This window comes from Rhinatrema bivittatum, chromosome 11 (assembly GCF_901001135.1).
Source record: "Rhinatrema bivittatum chromosome 11, aRhiBiv1.1, whole genome shotgun sequence".
In the NCBI taxonomy this organism is placed as follows: Eukaryota; Metazoa; Chordata; class Amphibia; order Gymnophiona; family Rhinatrematidae; genus Rhinatrema; species Rhinatrema bivittatum.
In genome coordinates, this window is record NC_042625.1 from 89182575 (window position 1) to 89203003 (window position 20429).

Below are 20429 nucleotides of genomic sequence, written 5' to 3' on the forward strand. Positions count from 1 at the left end.
GGCTACAAGAACCTGGCACCCAAACACTAAGAAGATCCCATGTTACTGATGCCAGTAGTAGCAGAAGCCATTCCCTAAGTCAACTTGATTAACAGCAGTTAATGGACTTCTCCAAACCTTTTTTTAAACCCAGCTACACTAATTGCACTAACCACATCCTCTGGCAACAAATTCCAGAGCTTAATTGTGCGTTGAGTGAAAAAGAATTTTCTCCGATTAGTTTTAAATGTGTTACTTGCTAACTTCATGGAGTGCCCCCAGTCCTTCTATTATCCGAAAGTGTAAATAATCGATGTACATCTACTCGTTCCAGACCTCTCATGATTTTATACCAAAGCCATGCAAGCATATCTAAAAGTCTTATCAGATATGAGGTTAACCCAAGGAACACTTTAAAATAAATAAAAACAAACATGGAGATGCTTTAATACAATAAAGGATAGTAATTTTTTTTTTTTTACCTGCAACTGTTCAACTCGCAGCCGCATGCTATCCAGCTGTTGCTGCCGCCAGATGTTAAGATCACACGACCTGTCTGATGATACTGGCTGCATGGTGTATGGCTCCTGCCGCCACATCTGAGACTGGAGGGCCAGCGGTTTGGGAAACATGTGACTAGGCTGAAGTCCTATCGGCATGAAACCAGTTCTGCTGGGCAAAGTGGCACTGTGCAGCTGCTCGGAGACTCCACTGTTTGCAGAAGGAGCTTTGCTCTCCGGCAGGACTTTGTAAGGTTCCTTTCCAGTCTCCGGGGGTATGGTGCCCTGGCTTTTATACACCTGGAACATGTGCCGAGGATCACTGTAAATTGTGTCCAGGAAAGCAGATTGATTAAGGGTGGGTTCGATGTTTGGCGTGTCAAATTTCCTAGTATCCTCTCCTTTGGCAAGATCGGCTGAGGGAAAGAAGGACTGTTCCAAAGCACTCTCTCCATTTCTGTAGGACAGCAAGGTCTCTACGGGCAGCCCCGTTGCTTTGGCACCATTCAGGTCACCAGTCTGTGCTGATCCTGTGGTTACAGGGTTAGATCCCGATAGTGCAGACTTAGACGAAGTCAGTATAATGTTCTTAGAAGCACTGTGCTCGGAGGTCACCTGTGCTTTGGTAGGAGATGGCTCCAGAGTGGAGGGCATTACGTGGGCTGTAGGAATGGCAACTTGGCTTCGGATGGGCTGAAATGAAGAGCTGCCACTAGAATTGCAAAATTCTGGGAAAAGAAATAGCTGAAGATTTAGTAACGCCTAAGATATTTTATAAAGCAGATACTGCATGTGAACTCACATATACAGAAAAGTTAACATTTCTGAAAAGCCAAAGTGTCAAAAGAACCAGCTCCGATTTCATTTCATTCTATCCAGGACAAGGTTGCCCAAGGTGGTGTATGAAACAAAAATACAAAATAAAAACATAACAGTGCCCCAACCCTCTTCTATATGGCCATGTTTGAAGGTTATTGCTGCATTCTACCTTCAGTATGACAAGACCTAGCTAGCGAGTCACTGGAATTTATTCTCATCTGAAAAGCTCTCTCTTTGGCAAGGCCAAGTCTAAGTGCATGGATGGCACTGAAACTGTCCCGTCTCAGCAAAACCAGGCCTAGAAGAGCTGGTGGCCTCTGCATATGAGTGGGGAAGATAAGCCAGTTTATTCCTGAAACACAAATTTACCCATTTCACCAATACTCAAGTGTACCAACAGGATTATAATAATGCAGCCATATGTAAAACCTCATATTTATTTATTTATTTAAACAAACATTTTTATATACCGGCATTAGTTGTGGACATCATGCCGGTTTACATCAAAACTGGTAAAGTATGGAAGTTACATTTTAACAGGGAATTAGAAACTGGGAGGAGGGTAAGTAATTAAATAGGATGGACGAGAAACAACAGTAACATTAACATGGTTCCTCGGTGTGAACGAGGAGAGAGGATAACATATGGTTCCTCAGTATGAGGAAGATGGAACAGACGCAATGTGGTCTATTTTTTATTGGAGGAGGTGTGAGTTTTTATTCTGGGTAGGCATGTTTGAACAACCATGTTTTCAATTTCTTTTTAAAGTTGTTCATACATGGTTCATATGGTAATGCATGTTAATTACAAAGCAACCAGAATGTACCTAATTACTCACACTATTTCAAACTTTTTCTCCTTGCAGGGACTCTCTGCCAACCAAAAGCTACTCACAACCCTCACAGCCATACCTAAAACTTATTTGTATCCCTCATTTTGTTTGGTCTTGACATATTTTAATTCAAGATGGATGGAATTAAGCTTTATCTGTGATGTTTTAACAATGCATACTTTAAAAATAATATTGGACAATGAGGTTTTGTTTACACTACATACATTCAGATTTTGCACATAAAAAGTACAAATAAATTGTTTAAAGGAGAATATAATTATAAAAAAAACAATAGAAGGGCTGGCCCTTGTATATTTGCCCATTTGGTAATTAGAGTTCACTTTCAGTTTTTGTATATAATAATCAATAATGCATTATAAATTAATGAAGTCTAACTTTCGAGTTGCCATATATAAAGCCAAACCTTGCAATTTAAACAAAACACTGGGAAACCTTACCTCAGAAGTTTAAAATAACTTGGAAAGTTGGTTATGCAGCAATCTGACAGGTTATACATAAAACAGAGAAGCCACAGCTCAGTGTCTGACGAACAGCTGAACACTAAATCACTGACCCCATGCATTGGACTACGACACTAGCCCTTCCAAGAAATGAACTCTATTCCCTTCTCCCCAGGGAACGGATGGATCAGCGGACACACGGCAACACCAAACCTGCCTCTATGGAAATGTTCAAGTTATTCTTAGCGACTCTCATCTTACATCATGGTAACAGCAGGGATTACGTGCAGGGAAAGGAAACAAAGGTTTTCTACATTTCTCGTGATCTGCATTTACAAGGGGTTATTTTCCATTTACTTTTTTCCTGATATGGACAGAGATTTTTTTTTTTTTTTTTTAAGTTGGGAACTTATCCATGATTATTCCACCCTTGTACTCTGAAGCAGGATGTTTGCTTCTGTTTGTAATACATTATGTTGCTAGGAAAGAAAGAGAAGGTCATGTTTTGAACCCCTCTGTGCTAAACATCCCTGCAAGAATGTCAGATTCTTCAAAGCTCCAGAAAACAGTGCAGCTGGAAAAAACAGCCACTGCACTTTTCTACATTATCAAATGGAATCAGAGATCCTTCCAAATCATCCGACAGGCATTATGCATAAGCAGCAGCCTTGAACCATAATGGGGAAACATGTTCAAATTATAAACCTCAGACTCCCATTTAAGACTCTGGGATGAGAATCATGGAGGTCAATATTCAAAAGCCATTTAGACGGATAGCTGAAAAGTTATCCATCTAAATGGCAAAATGGCAATATTTATCGCCATATGCAGCTACATTCTAGCCAATAAATTGGAGGTGGGCCGGAGGCATTTCCAGGAGAAACAGAGATAGCCACATAAGTTATGTGGTAACTCCAATATATGGAGTTAGCTGCTTAACCTATTTGGCTAACTTTGGTCAGACCGTAGGGCTGTCCGAAAGTTAGCTGGATAGACATAACTTGAAGATGGCTCCGTATATTCTGCGGTATATCCAGCTAACTAGCCAAGCTGCACAGTGGCTGCAAATGGACCCCATGGAGTCCAAACATTCTGCCATCACTTATCCCACTGATAAGGGTCACAAAAAAGGAGTTACATTGCTTAATTTTATTTTCAACTAGAAGAAGTGGAGAGAACCAGACCACTGTAGAGCAGCAGGTTGTGAACCAGGGAAGCCAGAGTTCAAATCCCACTGCTGCTCCTTGTGACCTTGGGCAAGTCACTTTGCACCTAAGGCAATAGAAAGTAAACTTAGATAATTGTGAGCCCCCTGGGGATAGGAAATCCCTGCAGTACCTGAATATAATCTGTTCTGCAGTGCCGAAAAGCAGAATATGAATACATAAGATAAAATAAAATAGATACACTAGAAATGTGGTTTGTTAGCAGCGATGATTGCTACTGCATCAGATACCTGCTTTTTGGTGCACTGCAGAAAAGATGGCCCAGGACAGACATACGGCTGGAATATATTTGCCGGAAGGAAAGGCCTGACAATTTTATTTATTTAGTGATTTTCTACACCGATTATCATTCGGAAAGTTTCAGACAAGGCCTTCTTTCTAGCCCTTGGTTAAAGGGGGGGGGGGGGGGGTCTTCTTTCCTAGTGACACCTTTTGAACACTGGTGGAATGATAATAAATGACCTAGGTGGACAGTAAACATGCCATTGTTGTCAAATTTTGCTTTTGAAGAATAATTTCTATGTATGTGTTTGCTCAGGATCTGTTGAGAATCACGACCAAGGGCTGCAGCCATGCAATAAATCCTTTTCCCAGTAAAAGGATCTAAACGATACCCTTGGTTAGCCAAAACATACCTCAAGACTATTACAAGATGAAAAGTGTTGCAGGCTTGTCCAAAGCTTACTGCAGTTTCTACGCAGAGCATTGAAGCCCTCAAGCATATGAGACAGCTGAAAAGATCCCAAGTATCTATAATTACTCAGGGACAGATTTGGTCCACTGCCCTAGGCCCCAATTCTGTGCTGGTGCCATGCTGCCACTTACCCACCCCAGGCAAACCTCACTGTACTCCGCCCTTGGACCTCTGCTCTAGCAGGGATCATCACAGTGCAGTAAGCACGGGGACTAAGTCTGTGCTCACAAGTCTCATCTCCCTGCATGCAAGCCCAGGTGTGACTGGGGAGTGCCAGAGCCCCTGAGCACAGGCTCAGTCCCCATGCTTAATTCATTATGAGGATCACCAGTGCAGCTGGAGCCACGGAGAGGGGATGTGAGCCACAGCAGCAAGAAGGGCAGGAAGTTTGCTTCTCCCCTCCCAATTTTGCCATTTTACATACAGGTAGCCCTGCGAGTAAATCTAAGCCTGCAGTTATTCACTATTGCAGAGGAATTAGACTAAAAGAAATTCCAGCTCTTTGTGTTCAGTCTGCTCTACAGACTGAGTTTTCATTTTATAGCCTTCCATGGAATTCTAACATATGAATCAAGGCATGCTCCTTTCTAATACCAAGTCAAAGCTATCAGCAATCTCTCAAGTGCATGAAACTTCAATTGGTCACTACATTAAAAAAAAAAAAAGCACAAAAAACATTGCCTGAAGGGCTAAAATAGACTATTAAAAGGCTTGATGTCTTATGCGCATCTGTGCACCTCTAAACATAAGAACCTGCCATACTGGGTCAGACCAAGGGTCCATCAAGCCCAGCATCCTGTTTCCAACAGTGGCCAATCCAGGCCATAAGAAACCTGGCAAGTACCCAAAAACTAAGTCTATTCCATGTTACCGTTGCTAGTAATAGCGGTGGTTATTATCTAAGTCAGCTTAATTAATAGCAGGTAATGGACTTCTCCTCCAAGAACTTATCCAATCCTTTTTTAAACACAGCTATGCTAACTGCACTAACCACATCCTCTGGCAACAAATTCCAGAGTTTAATTGTGCGTTGAGTGAAAAAGAACTTTCTCCGATTAGTTTTAAATGTGCCCCATGCTAACTTCATGGAGTGCCCCCTAGTCGTTCTACTATCCGAAAGAGTAAATAACTGATTCACATCTACCCGTTCTAGATCTCTCATGTTTTAAACACCTCTATCATATCCCCCCTCAATCGTCTCTTCTCCAAGCTGAAAAGTCCTAACCTCTTTAGTCTTTCCTCATAGGGGAGCTGTTCCATTCCCCTTATCATTTTGGTTGCCCTTCTCTGTACCTTCTCCATCGCAATTATATCTTTTTTGAGATGCGGCGACCAGAATTGTACACAGTATTCAAGGTGCAGTCTCACAATGGAGCGATATAGAGGCATTATGACATTTTCCGTTGTATTCACCATGCCCTTTCTAATAATTCCCAACATTGTTTGCTTTTTTGACTGCCGCAGCACACTGAACCGACGATTTCAAATTGTTATCCACTATGACGCCTAGATCTCTTTCTTGGGTGGTAGTATCTAATATGGAACCTAACATTGTGTAACTATAGCATGGGTTATTTTTCCCTATATGCATCACCTTGCAATTATCCTCATTAAATTTCATCTGCCATTTCGATGCCCAATTTTCCAGTCTCACAAGGTCTTCCTGCAATTTATCACAATCTGCTTGTGATTTACCGTATTTTTCGCTCCATAAGACGCACTTTTTTTCCCCCAAAGGTGGGGGGAAAATGTATGTGCGTCTTATGGAGCGAATATAAAAAAAAAAACCAAACAAAAATCTAACAAACACCCCCCCCCCCCGACTCCCCCAAGACCTGCCGACTTAATTTCCTACAACCCCCCCCCCCCTGAACCCCCCCCCCAAGACCTGACAAATTAATTTCCTGCAACCCCCCACCCTCCTGACCCCCCCAAGACCTGCCAACGTCCCTGGTGGTCCAGCGGGGGTCCGGGAATGATCTCCTGGGCGTGGGCCGTCGGCTGCCAGTAAACAAAATGGCGCCGACGGCCCTATGCCCTCACTATGTCACTGAGACCGACCGCTGCTATTGGTCGGTCTCAGTGACATAGTGAGGGCATAGGGCCGTCGGCGCCATTTTGTTTACTGGCAGCCGACGGCCCTATGCCCTCACTATGTCACTGAGACCGATCGCTGCTATTGGTCGGTCTCAGTGACATAGTGAGGGCATAGGGCCGTCGGCTGCCAGTAAACAAAATGGCGCCGACGGCCCTATGCCCTCACTATGTCACTGAGACCGACCAATAGCAGCGGTCGGTCTCAGTGACATAGTGAGGGCATAGGGCCGTCGGCGCCATTTTGTTTACTGGCAGCCGACGGCTCACGCCCAGGAGATCGTTCCCGGACCGCTCCTGGACCCCCGCTGGACCACCAGGGACGTTTGGCAGGTCTTGGGGGGGTCAGGAGGGTGGCGGGTTGCAGGAAATTAATTCGGCAGGTCTTGGGGGGGTCAGGAGGGTGGGGGGTTGCAGGAAATTAATTCGGCAGGTCTTGGGGGGGTCAGGGGGGTGGAGGTTGTTAATTTAAAGGGTTGGGATGGGGGGGGGGGTTTGGGGGTTCCCACAGAAAGAAAAGTTTTCTGATCTGGGGAGTGGACCGAAATGGCCCTCCCCAGACCCGAAAACAAAATGGGGAGAAAAAAAAAAACTATGCACTCCCCTAATTTGCTCCATAAGACGCCCAGACGCAGAGCCGGTTTAGCACAATTTTTTTTTTTTTAAATTTTCCCCCTCTGAATCCTAGGTGCGTCTTATGGTCAGGTGCGTCTTATGGAGCGAAAAATACGGTAACTACTCTGAACAATTTTGTGTCATCTGCAAATTTGATTACCTCACTCGTCTTCTTTCTAGATCATTTATAAATATATTGAAAAGTAAGGATCCCAATACAGATCCCTGAGGCACTCCAATGCCCACTCCCTTCCACTGAGAAAATTGTCCATTAAATCCTACTCTGTTTCCTGTCTTTTAGCCAGTTTGTAATCCACGAAAGGACATCGCCACCTATACCATGACTTTTTACTTTTTTTTTTTTTTAATCTAGAAGCCTCTCATGAGGAACTTTATCAAACGCCTTCTGAAAATCCAAGTACACTACATCTACCGGTTCAACTTTATCCACATGTTTATTAACCCCTTCAAAAAGATTTGTGAGGCAAGACTTGCCTTGGGTAAAGCCATGCTGACTTTGTTCCATTAAACCATGTTTTTCTATATGTTCCGGGATTTTGATGATTAGAACACTTTCCACTATTTTTCCTGGCACTGAAGTCAGGCTAACCGGTCTGTAGCTTCCCAGGTTGCCCCTGAATCCATTTTTAAATATTGGGGTTACATTAGCTATCCTCCAGTCTTCAGGTACAATGGATGATTTTAATGATAGGTTACAAATTTTTACTAATAGGTCTGAAATTTCATTTTTTAGTTCCTTCAGAACCCTGGGGTGTATACCATCTGGTCCAGGTGATTTACTACTCTTCAGTTTATCAATCAGGCCTACCATATCTTCTAGGTTCACCATGATTTGGTTCAGTCCATCTGAATCATTACCCATGAAAACCTTCTCCGGAACGGGTATCTCCCCAACATACTCTTTAGTAACACCGAAGCAAAGAAATCATTTAATCTTTCCGCGATGGCCTTATCTTCTCTAAGTGCCCCTTTAACCCCTCGATCATCTAATAGTCCAACTGACTCCCTCACATGATTTCTGCCTCTACGGCCAACTTCTTTTCAAATTCTCTCTTAGCCTGTCTTATCAAAGTCTTACTTTTAACTTGCCAACGCTTATGCATTATCCTATTTTCTTCTGTTGGATCCTTCTTCTAGTTTTTGAATGAAGATCTTTTGGCTAAAATAGCTTCTTTCACCTCCCCTTTTAACCATGCCGGTAATCATTTTGCCTTCTTTCCACCTTTTTTTTAATGTGTGGAATACATCTGGACTGTGCTTCTAGGATGGTATATATATTTTAACAATGACCACACCTATTGCACACTTTTTACCTTTGTAGCTGCTCCTTTCAGTTTTTTTTCTTACAATTTTTCTCATTTTATCAAAGTTTCCCTTTTGAAAGTTTAGCATGAGAGCTGTGGATTTGCTTACTATCCCCCTTCCAGTCATTAATTCAAATTTGATCATATTATAATCACTATTGCCAAGTAGGATAAAAGAAGAAAAACCAAAAAATATTTTTCAGTACATAATTTTAGCTCTAGACAAAACTAATAGTTTTATGGTCAAGCTGAAAATGTTTTGCAAAAGCTGAACAAGCCACACACTCAAAAGAGCAAAAAAATAGTAAATGCAGAAACTTCTGAGAAAGCTTCTGCTTCATCCAAACACTCAAGCTCACCCTCTGTGCTGTCTGAGCAGGAGGTACCAATTGCTGTGTCCCCACTTCCCGCTGCACTGGGACAGCGACCAAAACGACTCTGATACTTCTCAGACACATGTGGGGTCTTCCAGTCGGTCTCAGAGGAACTTCTCCTTGGCACTACGCTGGAATCTGACAAGAGAGTCACAAAGACATCAATCGAACATCATCGGAACAGACAACCCTCCAGCCAATTTCACATTTTGTCCTGATTTTGATGCTTTACCTGTCCGACTTGCTTGTTGGAATTTCGATTCCTGGTACCTCTCAAGAGTGGCCATTGCAGTAACCTGTTGCAGAATTCATAAAGAGCAGATATCACACTCCTAATAGCAGTAACTCATACCAAAGTAAACCCCACAAGACAGGTATGGGAAAGAAAGGAATGGGATAAGTACACTGAACATCGCTTAGAATGTGTGTTAAGTGATTCATAAATCAAATAAAGTAAAGTAACATGAAGAAGTACAAGAGATAGAAAAATGGTGCACTGAAGAACACAGCTGCTCTTCCAAGCAAGAAATGTAGGCAATAAAATTGTAAAAACAGAATGAGAACAGTGGTAGAATACTGCAAAGCAAGACATTACACCTGTGACCGAGCTGGAAGGGAAAAGCTTTCCATCTGGAATACCAGAATGGCAAATTACAAACCTGGTGCACAGGACATTGTTTTGCCACTTGCTCTCGCCATGTTTGACACAATTTTGCACTTAGGGAGGGTTATTGTCAGTGTGCATGAGTCAGCACATACATGCATAAGAATAGACATACAAAGTTATGCCTGTATTTATAAAACCATGTGATGGGAGCTATGCAGTTTATAAAACACTGCAAATATCTGACCCAAAAACATGCATATTTCTTAATGCAGGGAACTGCATACATTCTATACCTATTTTATAAATGCACACATACAGATTTTATGCACAAAATAACTAACATGTACATATTTACCACAGAGGCAGGCATTTTACTCTACAAATGACAATGCTTGTGCATGTACTTGTAATTACCAGCTCAATGACACCTCCAGCATTTCATCTTGACTCCTTCACCATTTAACCCCAACCTCCCACCCATTAACTGCAAATAAGTTGAGTGCATTTTCATTTCTGTGACAATTAGCAGGTGTAAAGCATGTGTACAAGTTTGGCAATGTACGCACTTATAGCGCTTACAAAATATTAACTTGAGTGCCAACTTCTGAACCCCACCCCAGAAATGCCCCCTTCCCTAACTCCCCTTATTTCTATTTCCACATAACACAGCTAGCACACACTTACTTCAGGCTTTAACAAAATATTACATGCTTACACATGTTACTTCCAATCTGAAATTTATCCCCTTAATTTGTATTTAGCAATTTCCAATAAGGACATCATGGAAGCAAACTTCTGAACTGAGAAACATGAGGTCCTAGTTCAGCTGTAAAACCACCTAGCCTCATTAAAATTATGCTTCAGTACAATACTTGGGTACATTACTGGGAACAATATGCATCTGTGCCTTAGCTGCTGCACAATGAAAAATAAATCATCACTGCTTCAGGAAAAACACATATGTATATGTAATAAACCTGAACCTCTGAGCATTACAACATACCTGAAGTAAACAGTATCCAAGAGTATACCAAAAACCATCTGAAATGTACAAAATTGTCCTGAAATCGTATGCACCTTTATCAGTAAGTTATTACAATTGCCAAATGTATCAAAAAAAATATGAATATAGCTACAATTCCAACATTGCTACTCAACCAAATGAAATCCTCAGTGACAATATATTTCTTTTATTGATATCATTACTCCTTCCCCCCTCCAGTAGTCTAACTGCCCGCAAAGTATATAAATGGGGAAAGTAACATTTTGAATTTATCACGTACCGTCAATATGCCCAGTGACACTGCCATTCAACCAGGGATAAACTTGACAAGAAGAGAAACATATCATGTAACCTAACTAATCACCAGGAATAAACCAGGAGCACGGAAATCCCTCATAAATAGACTTCAGAGAGGTTGCCACCAACTATAAATAAACTTTGCAAGAGAAGGAATACATTGCTTATCCAAGGGCAGCCCACTCCTGCAGCAGCAGGACGCAGAAACATGATCAGCTCAAGCTTGCACCGTCTGATACAGCTTCTTCAATTTGTATTTATTTATTTTGCATGTATGCGCATCTAGGCTTGTATTTTCCTCTCCGTGATATCACTAAAGGCAGAGATCAAGTAAGGTCTGTGGAGGGAAAACCGGGCACTTTTGGTGTGTAACATTTACAGAACTGCCCTCTTAACCCTGCTATCACCAGAGCAGCCTGACCTTGAAGGCAGACTGGAGACCAGTCCAGGGCATCGTGGGATTTGTAGTCCTCACTGCTTCCCTTTCCAATCAGCATCAGAGAAAGCAAAATATAAATACGGTGGGAGGGGGTCACAAAATCTGAAATGAACCGCACCGGCACAATGATCTGATCCCCCTCCCGATAACTACCGAAGAGTCTCCATGCTCACCCTGCCGGGACTCGCTGGGGGCCGAAGAACTGACAGACAAATACCGCGGCCCTGAAACCCACCGGAAAAAAATACCGTCTTTCGATACCACACACACACACAAAGCCACTTACTGAACAAACCCTGATAATAACCTCCGCCGGACTCTTTCCCGGCCCGCCACAGTCACCTTCTTCCTCCGCTCCTAACCGTTACAGCTCGCGACGCCGAACCACCCCCGCCCGCCTCCTCGGAGCCCAGGCCGCCATAAGCCAGCTGGACTGCCTATCATCCGAGGACGCCCCGCCCCCTCCTCCAGACCGCAATGCCCATTGGCTGGCAGCGATGCCTGTGTCCAGGTCTGCTGGTTCTCCTATTGGCGAAGACGATGGATTACGGATCAACCAGGCGCCGAGTCGCGCTCCAGCCGGCTAGACTAGAGCATATATGATGGCTCTCGGTGGCCATTTTTGATTTGGTCTAAAAGCTATTTTCAATGGATGAGATAAAATTAAAAAGAGAATGGTAAAAAAAACAAAACAAAAAAAACCCCGCGAAACCTTTAAATAACACTTTAAAACATATTTATGTTTCGTTCTTTAGGAATTATTTCACTCATTTTAATGTTTTATTTTTCGCTTCCTCTGAACCTTTTTAGGATTCTATTGAGCTCGTGGGGATTTTTGCCCGAATAAAAAATGGCTGCCGTACACCTCCGTTCTTTAGAGAGCTATCAATTGGATTGGAAGTCCAGCAGTGTGAAACTTAACTTTTAACGGGCCATTTCCTAGTTTCTGTAAATCAACTAGTTCCTTTTTAAAATTAGCTAAGAAATGTCATTAATTACTGTTCTAAGTAACTATGGGGTTAGGGAAATACCTACAGTGCCTGAAAAGTGGAATATATAAAAACACTTGTTTGTTTTACATAAAATCAATTTCAGTTACTGTGTACAAACCAACTAAATTTCTCACAACTGCTCTTTAAAAAATTGTAGTTCAAACTGAAATAGGTTTTGCTTTAGTAAAGTTTGATATAACTTTTTAAATATCTGCATTATCTGTAATGCTTCAGATTTATTTGGTTCATTTTATTTCTCTTATACAGTCTATAGTGATTAGATCTGTATAAATTTAGCTACAAAATAAAATCATGTTGGCATATTTTATGTTCCTATTACTTACTTAAAAAAATAACTATTATAGTACTAGACCCACAATTATCTCTGAGTGATAACTACTAAATATACTGAATTTTACTGGTGCCTTAGGGGTAATAAAGGTTAAGTAGTTCTTAAACAGTCCAAGCCCAATGTGTTTTGAATTATACCTGCTTCTATTTAACTGTGCACACACACAATGCCAAAAATGTTACTCGCAAGGTTATCTAGTATATAAATATATCTGTTAGACCATCATATTAAGCACTCCCTGTCTACGACCTTCATTGCTTTACTTATAATCATAGCGAGCACAGAGTAAATAAATAGAGCTTCAAGGGAGAAAATCTTCAGCTTCTGCATTTTCTGAATTTGGGTTCAAACATTGTTTATATCAGCATGTATCATGCCAATAACATGGAGAGGAATAACTAACAAACCAGCGGTATAAGTAACCAGGAATCATGGGAATCAAAATCAACATGGATCAATATAATGATGCTAAAATAATCATTTATTATATACAATCACCAATGCAAAAAGAAATATTCAAGTTATATTCATCCAGGGTAGACATGGCCTTATTGGAGTCTGAGAAAGCTTGGTCTGGGTCACATACATCAGAGAGGGCCTGGACTGCTTCGTAAACATTACAGGCTACAGTGGACTAGGCCATGGCCATTGACACTTAGCTTGGACCATTCATACCTAGAGTTGCCACCTCTCGCAGGTCAACCCAGCCTTGGCTTTTCCCCACTGCATGCATGCAGTTGTATTCTGATTTATGTAAGGAAAGCACTTATACATTGCCATGCATGTAATGGGACAAAGCCAGGATTGGATCTGCCTCTCTGGGTTGACCATATTGAGATGGCAAAGCCTATACACATCAGAAAACATTGTCATTGGTCCTGCAAGTCAAGTCCTGGAAAAGACAGATTCTAGACTTATCACATGGACTCTACCATCATTGGGAAGATCTTGCTGTGGCATGGATCAATACAATTTTGGTCCAGGTTCAATAATATCAGGAATAGACTGTGACAAGTCTACTTGTGCCAAGAAAAGCTTCTGGCAGTCTTAAATAAATGTGTGATCACACTAAACTATTAAATTACAAAGTTCCTTCTGTGCCAGGACAAATTAGACACATTATATTCATATCAAGATATAAATCCATGTTCAGGGGGCAGAAGTGCTTGGTTTAAGCACTGTCACATTCAAGGAGTCATTGACAATAAATGTGTCCGATGACTGGAGGTAATCCTGGTCCTTAAAAACGTACATCTCTGTTGCTAAGTTTCCAGTGGCTTCAGGGACAGTAACATTTGCGGCACTGAAATGAGAAACACAATTAGGTGAATTTTAGTCAGTGCTCACAGCTCACCCAAATTACCCCTCTGGTGAAAGCATAACTCTCATTAAAAGGATGAAAGGATCATCTGTAGCAGCAGGCAGGGGACCCTTACCTTAGGACTGGCCTTATGGCAGTGTTCAGGGTGAGCTGCATGGAGAGAGGGTAGACGCAGGAGAAGTTCAGGTTAACGTTATTGTTTACAATGATTCCATTCCAAAGAACACCAGCAGGAATGCTGAGAACATTGGAAATAATTTCATGGGAGTTGTTCAGCTGGAAAAGAAGAACCTGGCACCTTAGTAACATAAACGTGAGTGCTAGTGTAAGAGGTACTAAGATGGTAGCTTATTACAGGACATTTATCGGTCATAAGCATAAAAACAAAATAGACAAAATAATTTCCTCTGCAATTCTTCATCATAAGCACCACTGTAAAGAATCCGCAATAATATATCACTAGGAAAATCAGTGATCAGATTGCTGTTTTGTGCTGCTAGGTAAGAGACTAGATGTGATTCCTAACTCAAATTTTTGCTTCTTGGGCTCACAGTGCAGAGACTGGACCTGAAGTTGTGCTCACAACCTCCTGGGAAAGCTTTAAGGTGGTCCTAGTCATAAAGTGACCTCTAGTGGCTGACTGGAGAACAGCAGTGGATGCACTTTGTGCTGTCTTCTGGATTACAATAGATTGCTGCAGTACTCTGCCTGTAAGCGGCATGGGGGCTGACCCAATAGCTTAGTGGTAACACTGCATACTGCCATGTGGAGGTCTCCAACTCAGTTCCCAGACTGGGTCTTTAGCTGGGGCTGGGAATGTTGCAGAGGAAGAGTTAACAGTCCCTTGAGGGAGTCATGATCCCTAATAAGGGTGACACCTGATGGATGGATTTTGAATTCAAGATAGAGCAGGGGTGGGCAATTCCAGTCCTCAAGTGCTGCAAACCAGTCAGATTTTCAGGATAACCCTAATGAAAATGCATGAAATAGATTTGCATACAACTGAGGTAGAATGCATGCAAATGTCTCGCATGCATATTAATTAGGGATATCCTGAAAACTTGACTGGTTTGCGGCCTTTGAGGACCAGAATTGCCCATTCCTGAGATAGAGGCTTCTGAAAGGACTCCTGCTGCATAATATCCAACTTCAGGATCATTGCTGCAGTGACCAGACTAGGAACGTGGAAGGGAGGATCCCTAGAGCACTGAGCATAAAGGTTTATGACACCAGAATTCCAACTATGACTTTATTATCAATGTTATATGAGTATGTAAACCACTTTGATTTGTGCTTAGAAAAGCAGTACAGTATATAAAAGAAAAATAAACTAATCTAAATTAAATTGAGCAGGAAAAAAAAAGGAGAAAGGCATAACTATCAGCCCCCCCCCCCCAAAAAAAATGGTTCAGGCATGGGACAATCTTAGGAAAAAGTAAGCCCTCATAGCTCTGATGAGATACAGATGGTTGAAGAACCAGGGAGGTTTTATAAAGGGGAACAAGGAATAATATATTTAATCATGTTTCTATAATTAAAAACATTTCCTGAAACTTCTAATTAGTCTTGTCTGTGTACTCTGACTCAACTGTAAGCTCCATGGAGCAGGTACTGTCTCTTATGTGCATCTGTCCAGCACTGCATAGGTCTACCAGTGCTATAGAAACAATAATAATAGTACAACATTATCTTCACAGCTCTCTCTCTGTCCTCTTCCTTCTTGCATTACTTTCTCTCACTTTCTTACCATGACAAGGTTTCCACAGGCTCCTGTTGTAGCATTAGCAGTAAGAACAATCTCAGCTTGGTTATTAATTATCTCCCGAGCTCCCGTACAGCTGGGCTCTAGTAGGTGAAGACCAGTGGAGTTGTACCCGCTCTTCTCCAGCTGGCATCTGCTCACACTCAGGCTTATTTTCCCAGACAAGCATTGGATGATGGGAGTAGGGGGCAATTCTAAAGAGAGGGTGGCAAAGAGAGATCAGATCATTCAGGGGCACTGTGCAGAGCAGAGTTCTTGCAGCTCAGGTGGTCCTGGGTGAAAAGCGATCCTTTGACAGGGGTGTGATAACTTATTAACCAAAGGTGCTGTCGAGCTCATCTGAAGATGGGACCTATGTGATTTCAAATGCTCATGTACAACAGTGTCCTTGATAGATGTTTTCTTGGTCCAATAAAAGGGCATCAGAACCTGTGAAGAATCCAGCTGAATACCAGCTGATGGACCACATGAAAAACCCGCAATGTGTTGTGATTTTCTTCTGTAAAAATGAATAAATCGCAGAAGGCCCTTTACAGCAAATGTTTTATTCCATGTTCTTCCAGTGAGCACAAAGTCCAAGCTTTTCATTTTAAACTCAATATATGCTAAGCATCAGTCCTCTATAGATCCCAATTCAAAACCCTGACACTGACTTTCAAAGCAATTACTTGAGAGAAAGGCTGACCTTACACAAGTAGCAGACCATGAAATCCTCACATGGTGCCTCCCTAACTACACCGGTGACAAAAGAAATGAAAAGAACGCATGCCAACGATCCTTCTGGGGAACACCACCTGCCTTGTGGAACTCCCTCCCAGATGAGCTCTGCCAAATGCATGCCTGCTCTTCCGCCAGGCCTTTAATGCCAATCCCCACCCTAGAAAAGAGGCGTTGTAACTAAATTGACTGTGATGACCTGCGTGCGCATCATTTTTTGTGTACCCTGAAGAACATAATATTTGGTGGAAATGCTTATGTATTTACATCAGTTTAGATTTCTTGTGTTTATCAGTGTAGTCGTATTTATCACAAATTAGGCATTAATGTTGATTTAAAGTTTAGTCATCCTTATTGTGCATCTTATTCTTTGGTAAGCTGCTATTAATCTTTGATTATACGCTGCCTTCTGCTTTGCTGTAACCTACATTGGGTGAATTTCATTTTAAAAATAGATGGGCTCTAAATCCATATAATAAATAAATGTAATCCTGATAGCAGAGATGAAGGCAGAGAAAGAGCAACTGGCCCACCCAGTCTGCCCAGATCGCTGTCTACAGAAATCCATATTCCCTGTTACCAGGATTATAACTGCAGTATTCATGCAAAGGGAATGTACAGTACCTGGGGCTGTGTACAGGGTCAGGTTACAGTCACAGCTGGACGTGACATTATTGCAGACCTCATCTGATGCACAGGGTGGGCAACCAGCAGAGACTGGAGATGGAGAAAGAGAGAGAAAGATGGGAGCAAGCTAACTGCACAGGATTTATTGCAATGGAGAAACCGGGGAGCGGCTGTTCAACAATACCTACTTAGGGCTTTCAGATCTGGGCTAGAAATCCATCAAGAGATGGGCTGGCGGTCCCTCCACCCGATTTTGCTGGAGACTCCAGTACACTGCATGAGACAAATTCAGGGGATGCAAGGAAAATGCTGGAGCCTTGGAAAGTGTGTGCCCAGCACCTTCCTAGCTCCTGTACCATTTGTCCCATAATCCAGCCTAGAGAAACTGCAAACTATGAATCACAACAGTGCTCCATTACACTTTAAGAGCCAATGGGAAATAAGTAGACCTGGCAAATCAGTAGCTCCAGACCCACAAGCTGGTCCAAGAAGCTTTTCAATGGATCACAATATGGGAGTCCCTGATCTGGAAACTCCAGAAGAGAAAGCAAGATAAAATTGTGCAAAGCAGGCCCCATCCAGCATTGCACTCCCAGCATTAAAGATGTTTTTGTCAAGCCACTGCATTTTGCTTTGATTTTGAACTGATATTATTTTCAGTGGGTTTGGGAAGGACTGATTTAAATTGTGTCTCAGACAACATTATCAGTTAAACTTCGCTTCTCTTACCCCTTCAGGTGCCTAGCTCTAGATGATGACAATCTCTTTGAAGCATGGATATTTAGATTTTTTTTTTTAATTATTTGTAGTGACCTTCATTTTCAGTTTTTATTTTTCTCCCCGGGAATTTCAATGTTATAACAAAAACAAATATCAATGGAAAAAGCAGTAGAAAAGTCGTTTTTTCACTACTTTTTTGTTATAACATTGATATTCCCAGGAAAAATAAAAACTGAAAACGTCTTTTGCACAATGCTGTGCTTCATTAACAATAATACAATACTAAGGCTAAGTAATGGGAAAAGAAAAAAGGACTTTACGCACGCGAGTAGCTGGAGCCTAACCAAGCAGGAGGATGGGGCTGTTTGGGAGAACTTCTGGAATCGTGGCCAGGAGGAAAAAAATCCCCAGGGCCTGACAAGTAAAGCACGGGCGTCAGTTACCTGTTTGTAAAAGGTGCAGGAGGAGGACGCTTGCCGACAAGATCAGCATAATCCTGGAAAAGAGGCAGCAAACAGGAGCTCAGATTAGCACCGGGCTGAGGGTAAGAAGGATTTGAAAGCCTTTTCACCATCCCCCTCCCAGGTCCACGCGGTATTCGATCCAGCTGACCCGGGCCAGTCTGTCGGACCAGTAAAGGACTTTCAGAGGGAAATGACCTCCGCACTGCGCGGGCTGCACCAGCAGTAGGAGGAACCGGCTCAGTGTAGATTTAAAACGAAAGCAATGCAGTTTAAACCACGTAACGAGACGCGAGCCCGTCCTGCTGTATTTGGTTGGGAAGGCGAAGGCGAGGGACGGATACTTACAGCGCGGAAGGACTCGGCTGTTGGCGCTAGGCAAGTCCTGATCCGCGTCCTTCCAGCCTTGACAGGTCGGGAGGGGGAGGGGGAGGGGCTCTTTGAACCCTTGCCCTTTCGGGTTGCAGAAGGAAGGAATGGAGTCTGACGGTTTCTTCAGATCTGCACCCAGCCCTGCAGTTACAAACCTCGCAGTTCCCCCAAGTGACTGCAGGGTTTTTTTCATTTCTATATTTTTACATCAACCGAAGAAGAAAAAAAAACAAAAAACAAGTTTGCCAAGCAGGAGACCAGAAAGGGGACATTCCATGTGTGCTTTCTGCAGCAGCTTCCTCCTCCTGCCCGCTCGGGAGTTGAATTCTTCAGCCTCTCGCCCTCCTTCCTTGTTCTCCTTTCCCTGCACCGGGCCTGCCTGCCATCTTTCCACTGATGCTACCAAATCACTTTTGCACAAGCCCTGGGGCCGATGATCCTACTCTACCGGGACTCTCTGAAAGGGAAGGCCTGAACAGGGCTCTTTCCCTATTACGCTGCTTCTGCCATTGCTCTTAGAACCGTATTTTTATGAGCACCAAAAAAGGCATAAAATTAAAAAAGAAAGAAAGAAATGGGCAATGTATAAGAAGCCGGGGCACTACAGCATCAATCGTCCTTGTGTACATATGAAAAGCAATTGGTCTACAGACGTTTGAAGCAATGCACTGCGGTCAAAGAAAATTGTGTAGCCTGAGTGACTGCTCCTGTTTCTCCAGAACCCCCCTTTCACCTGCAGGTCTCAATTTTTCCCACCCTATCTCAGGAAACATCTAATATTGCAATAAAACCCCCTGAAATGCTACAGTAGTTCCCCCTCCCAGGGCTGTGAGCAGCTTTTTCCGTGCCTGGGGAAGATACTAGCGGTGGGTGTGCTGGATGGAAAGGAAGAGCCACCCCTCTGGCGGCAGCAGTGCCAGCAAGGCACCTCTCCCTCTCTCCTCCCCCCCTCATCCTTCCCCCACCCCCCTTTAACCTGCACCCACTCCTTCTTGTTTCTCCCCCCCTCACTCTTTGACCTCCATCCTTCTCCACTCACTTCTTGTCCAGTATCCCTTCTTTCTCTCCCCTCCAGCCCTTGCCCAACAGCATTATTCTCTATCACCCATCCCTTGCCTTCATCCTCTCTCCTCCACCCCCTGCCCAGCAGTTCCCCTCTCCCAACTCCCTCAGCAATAGAAGCCCCCTCCCCCCTCTCCCCCTCCCCCCTCTCCCCCTCCCCCCTCACTGAGCAGCAGCAGCAGTGGCATCCTCTTACCCAACCCCCTACCCAGGTACAGTAACCTCCTCTCCCAACCCCCTGCCCAGCTACTACAGTAACCACCTCTTGCCCAACCTCCTCCCCATCAACCTCCTCTCCCAACCCCCTCCCAGTAGCAAGAGTCCTGTCTCTTCCTTCCCTCTCTGCCTAGCGGCAGTGCCTTCTTTGGCTCCCCTCCACACCCTGCCCAGCGGTAACCGCCTCCCCTCGCCCTCTTTCTTTCTCTCTCCTATGCTCCTCTGGCTGCAGTGCTGTAAACGTTTTATGCAGGGGCAAAACCTACACATAATTAAAATAAAATCAGCATAGGGCCTGTGAGCCATCAGGCAACCATGGCACTGAGGCAATATAAGAAATTGCCATGCTGGGTCAGACCAAGGGTCCATCAAGTCCCAAAAGAAGCCAAACCAGGCCACAAGAACCTGGCAAGCACCAAACTCCAAGACGATCCCATGCCAATGAAGGCAATTAATAGCAGCAGCTATTCCCTATGGGGCAGATTTTCAAAGGGTTACACCCGTAACATACGCGCATAACCCCCGAAAAGCTGCCCCTGCGCACGCCGAGCCTATCTTGCAT

General features: G+C 43.2%; 2 protein-coding genes across 8 annotated transcripts in view; both read right to left on the bottom strand.

Moving 5' to 3' along the window:
- Positions 1–11674, bottom strand: part of CEP85 (centrosomal protein 85) — a 32110-nt gene extending 20436 nt beyond the window's left edge. The window contains exons 1-4 of one of the 6 annotated variants that reach the window (XM_029619272.1): positions 11552–11674; positions 9152–9215; positions 8905–9057; positions 462–1207 (exon numbers count right to left, since the gene is read on the bottom strand). In XM_029619272.1, coding sequence (XP_029475132.1) covers positions 462–1207; positions 8905–9057; positions 9152–9206 — 954 coding nt within the window. In that variant the 5' untranslated portion in view covers positions 9207–9215; positions 11552–11674. The other 5 variants (XM_029619275.1, XM_029619273.1, XM_029619269.1 and 2 more) reach the window with 5 other exon arrangements.
- Positions 11675–13072: 1398 nt separating this feature from the next.
- Positions 13073–18751, bottom strand: LOC115073433 (uromodulin-like). 2 transcript variants are annotated; one of them, XM_029571863.1, is made up of 6 exons: positions 18566–18751; positions 18200–18252; positions 17034–17126; positions 15678–15886; positions 14046–14080; positions 13073–13912 (listed from the first exon to the last, which is right to left on the bottom strand). In XM_029571863.1, the coding sequence occupies exons 2-6, from the start codon at positions 18246–18248 to the stop codon at positions 13759–13761; spliced, it is 540 nt and encodes a 179-aa protein (XP_029427723.1). In that variant the 5' UTR covers positions 18249–18252; positions 18566–18751; the 3' UTR covers positions 13073–13758. The 2 variants fall into 2 exon arrangements, with proteins under 2 accessions (XP_029427723.1, XP_029427722.1); XM_029571862.1 differs by having other exon boundaries at positions 14046–14206; positions 18566–18745.
- Positions 18752–20429: the final 1678 nt, after the last annotated feature.

Bases quoted from the DNA above. Each gene is read 5' to 3' on its own strand.
- LOC115073433 (XM_029571862.1), bottom strand. From the start codon at position 18,248: ATGCTGATCTTGTCGGCAAGCGTCCTCCTCCTGCACCTTTTACAAACA. The intron at 17,127-18,199 runs GTAACTGACGCC...CTCCATCTCCAG, and splicing joins CCTGCACCTTTTACAAACAG to TCTCTGCTGGTTGCCCACCC. The intron at 14,207-15,677 runs GTAAGAAAGTGA...CTTCTTTTCCAG, and splicing joins CCTGTGGAAACCTTGTCATG to CTGAACAACTCCCATGAAAT.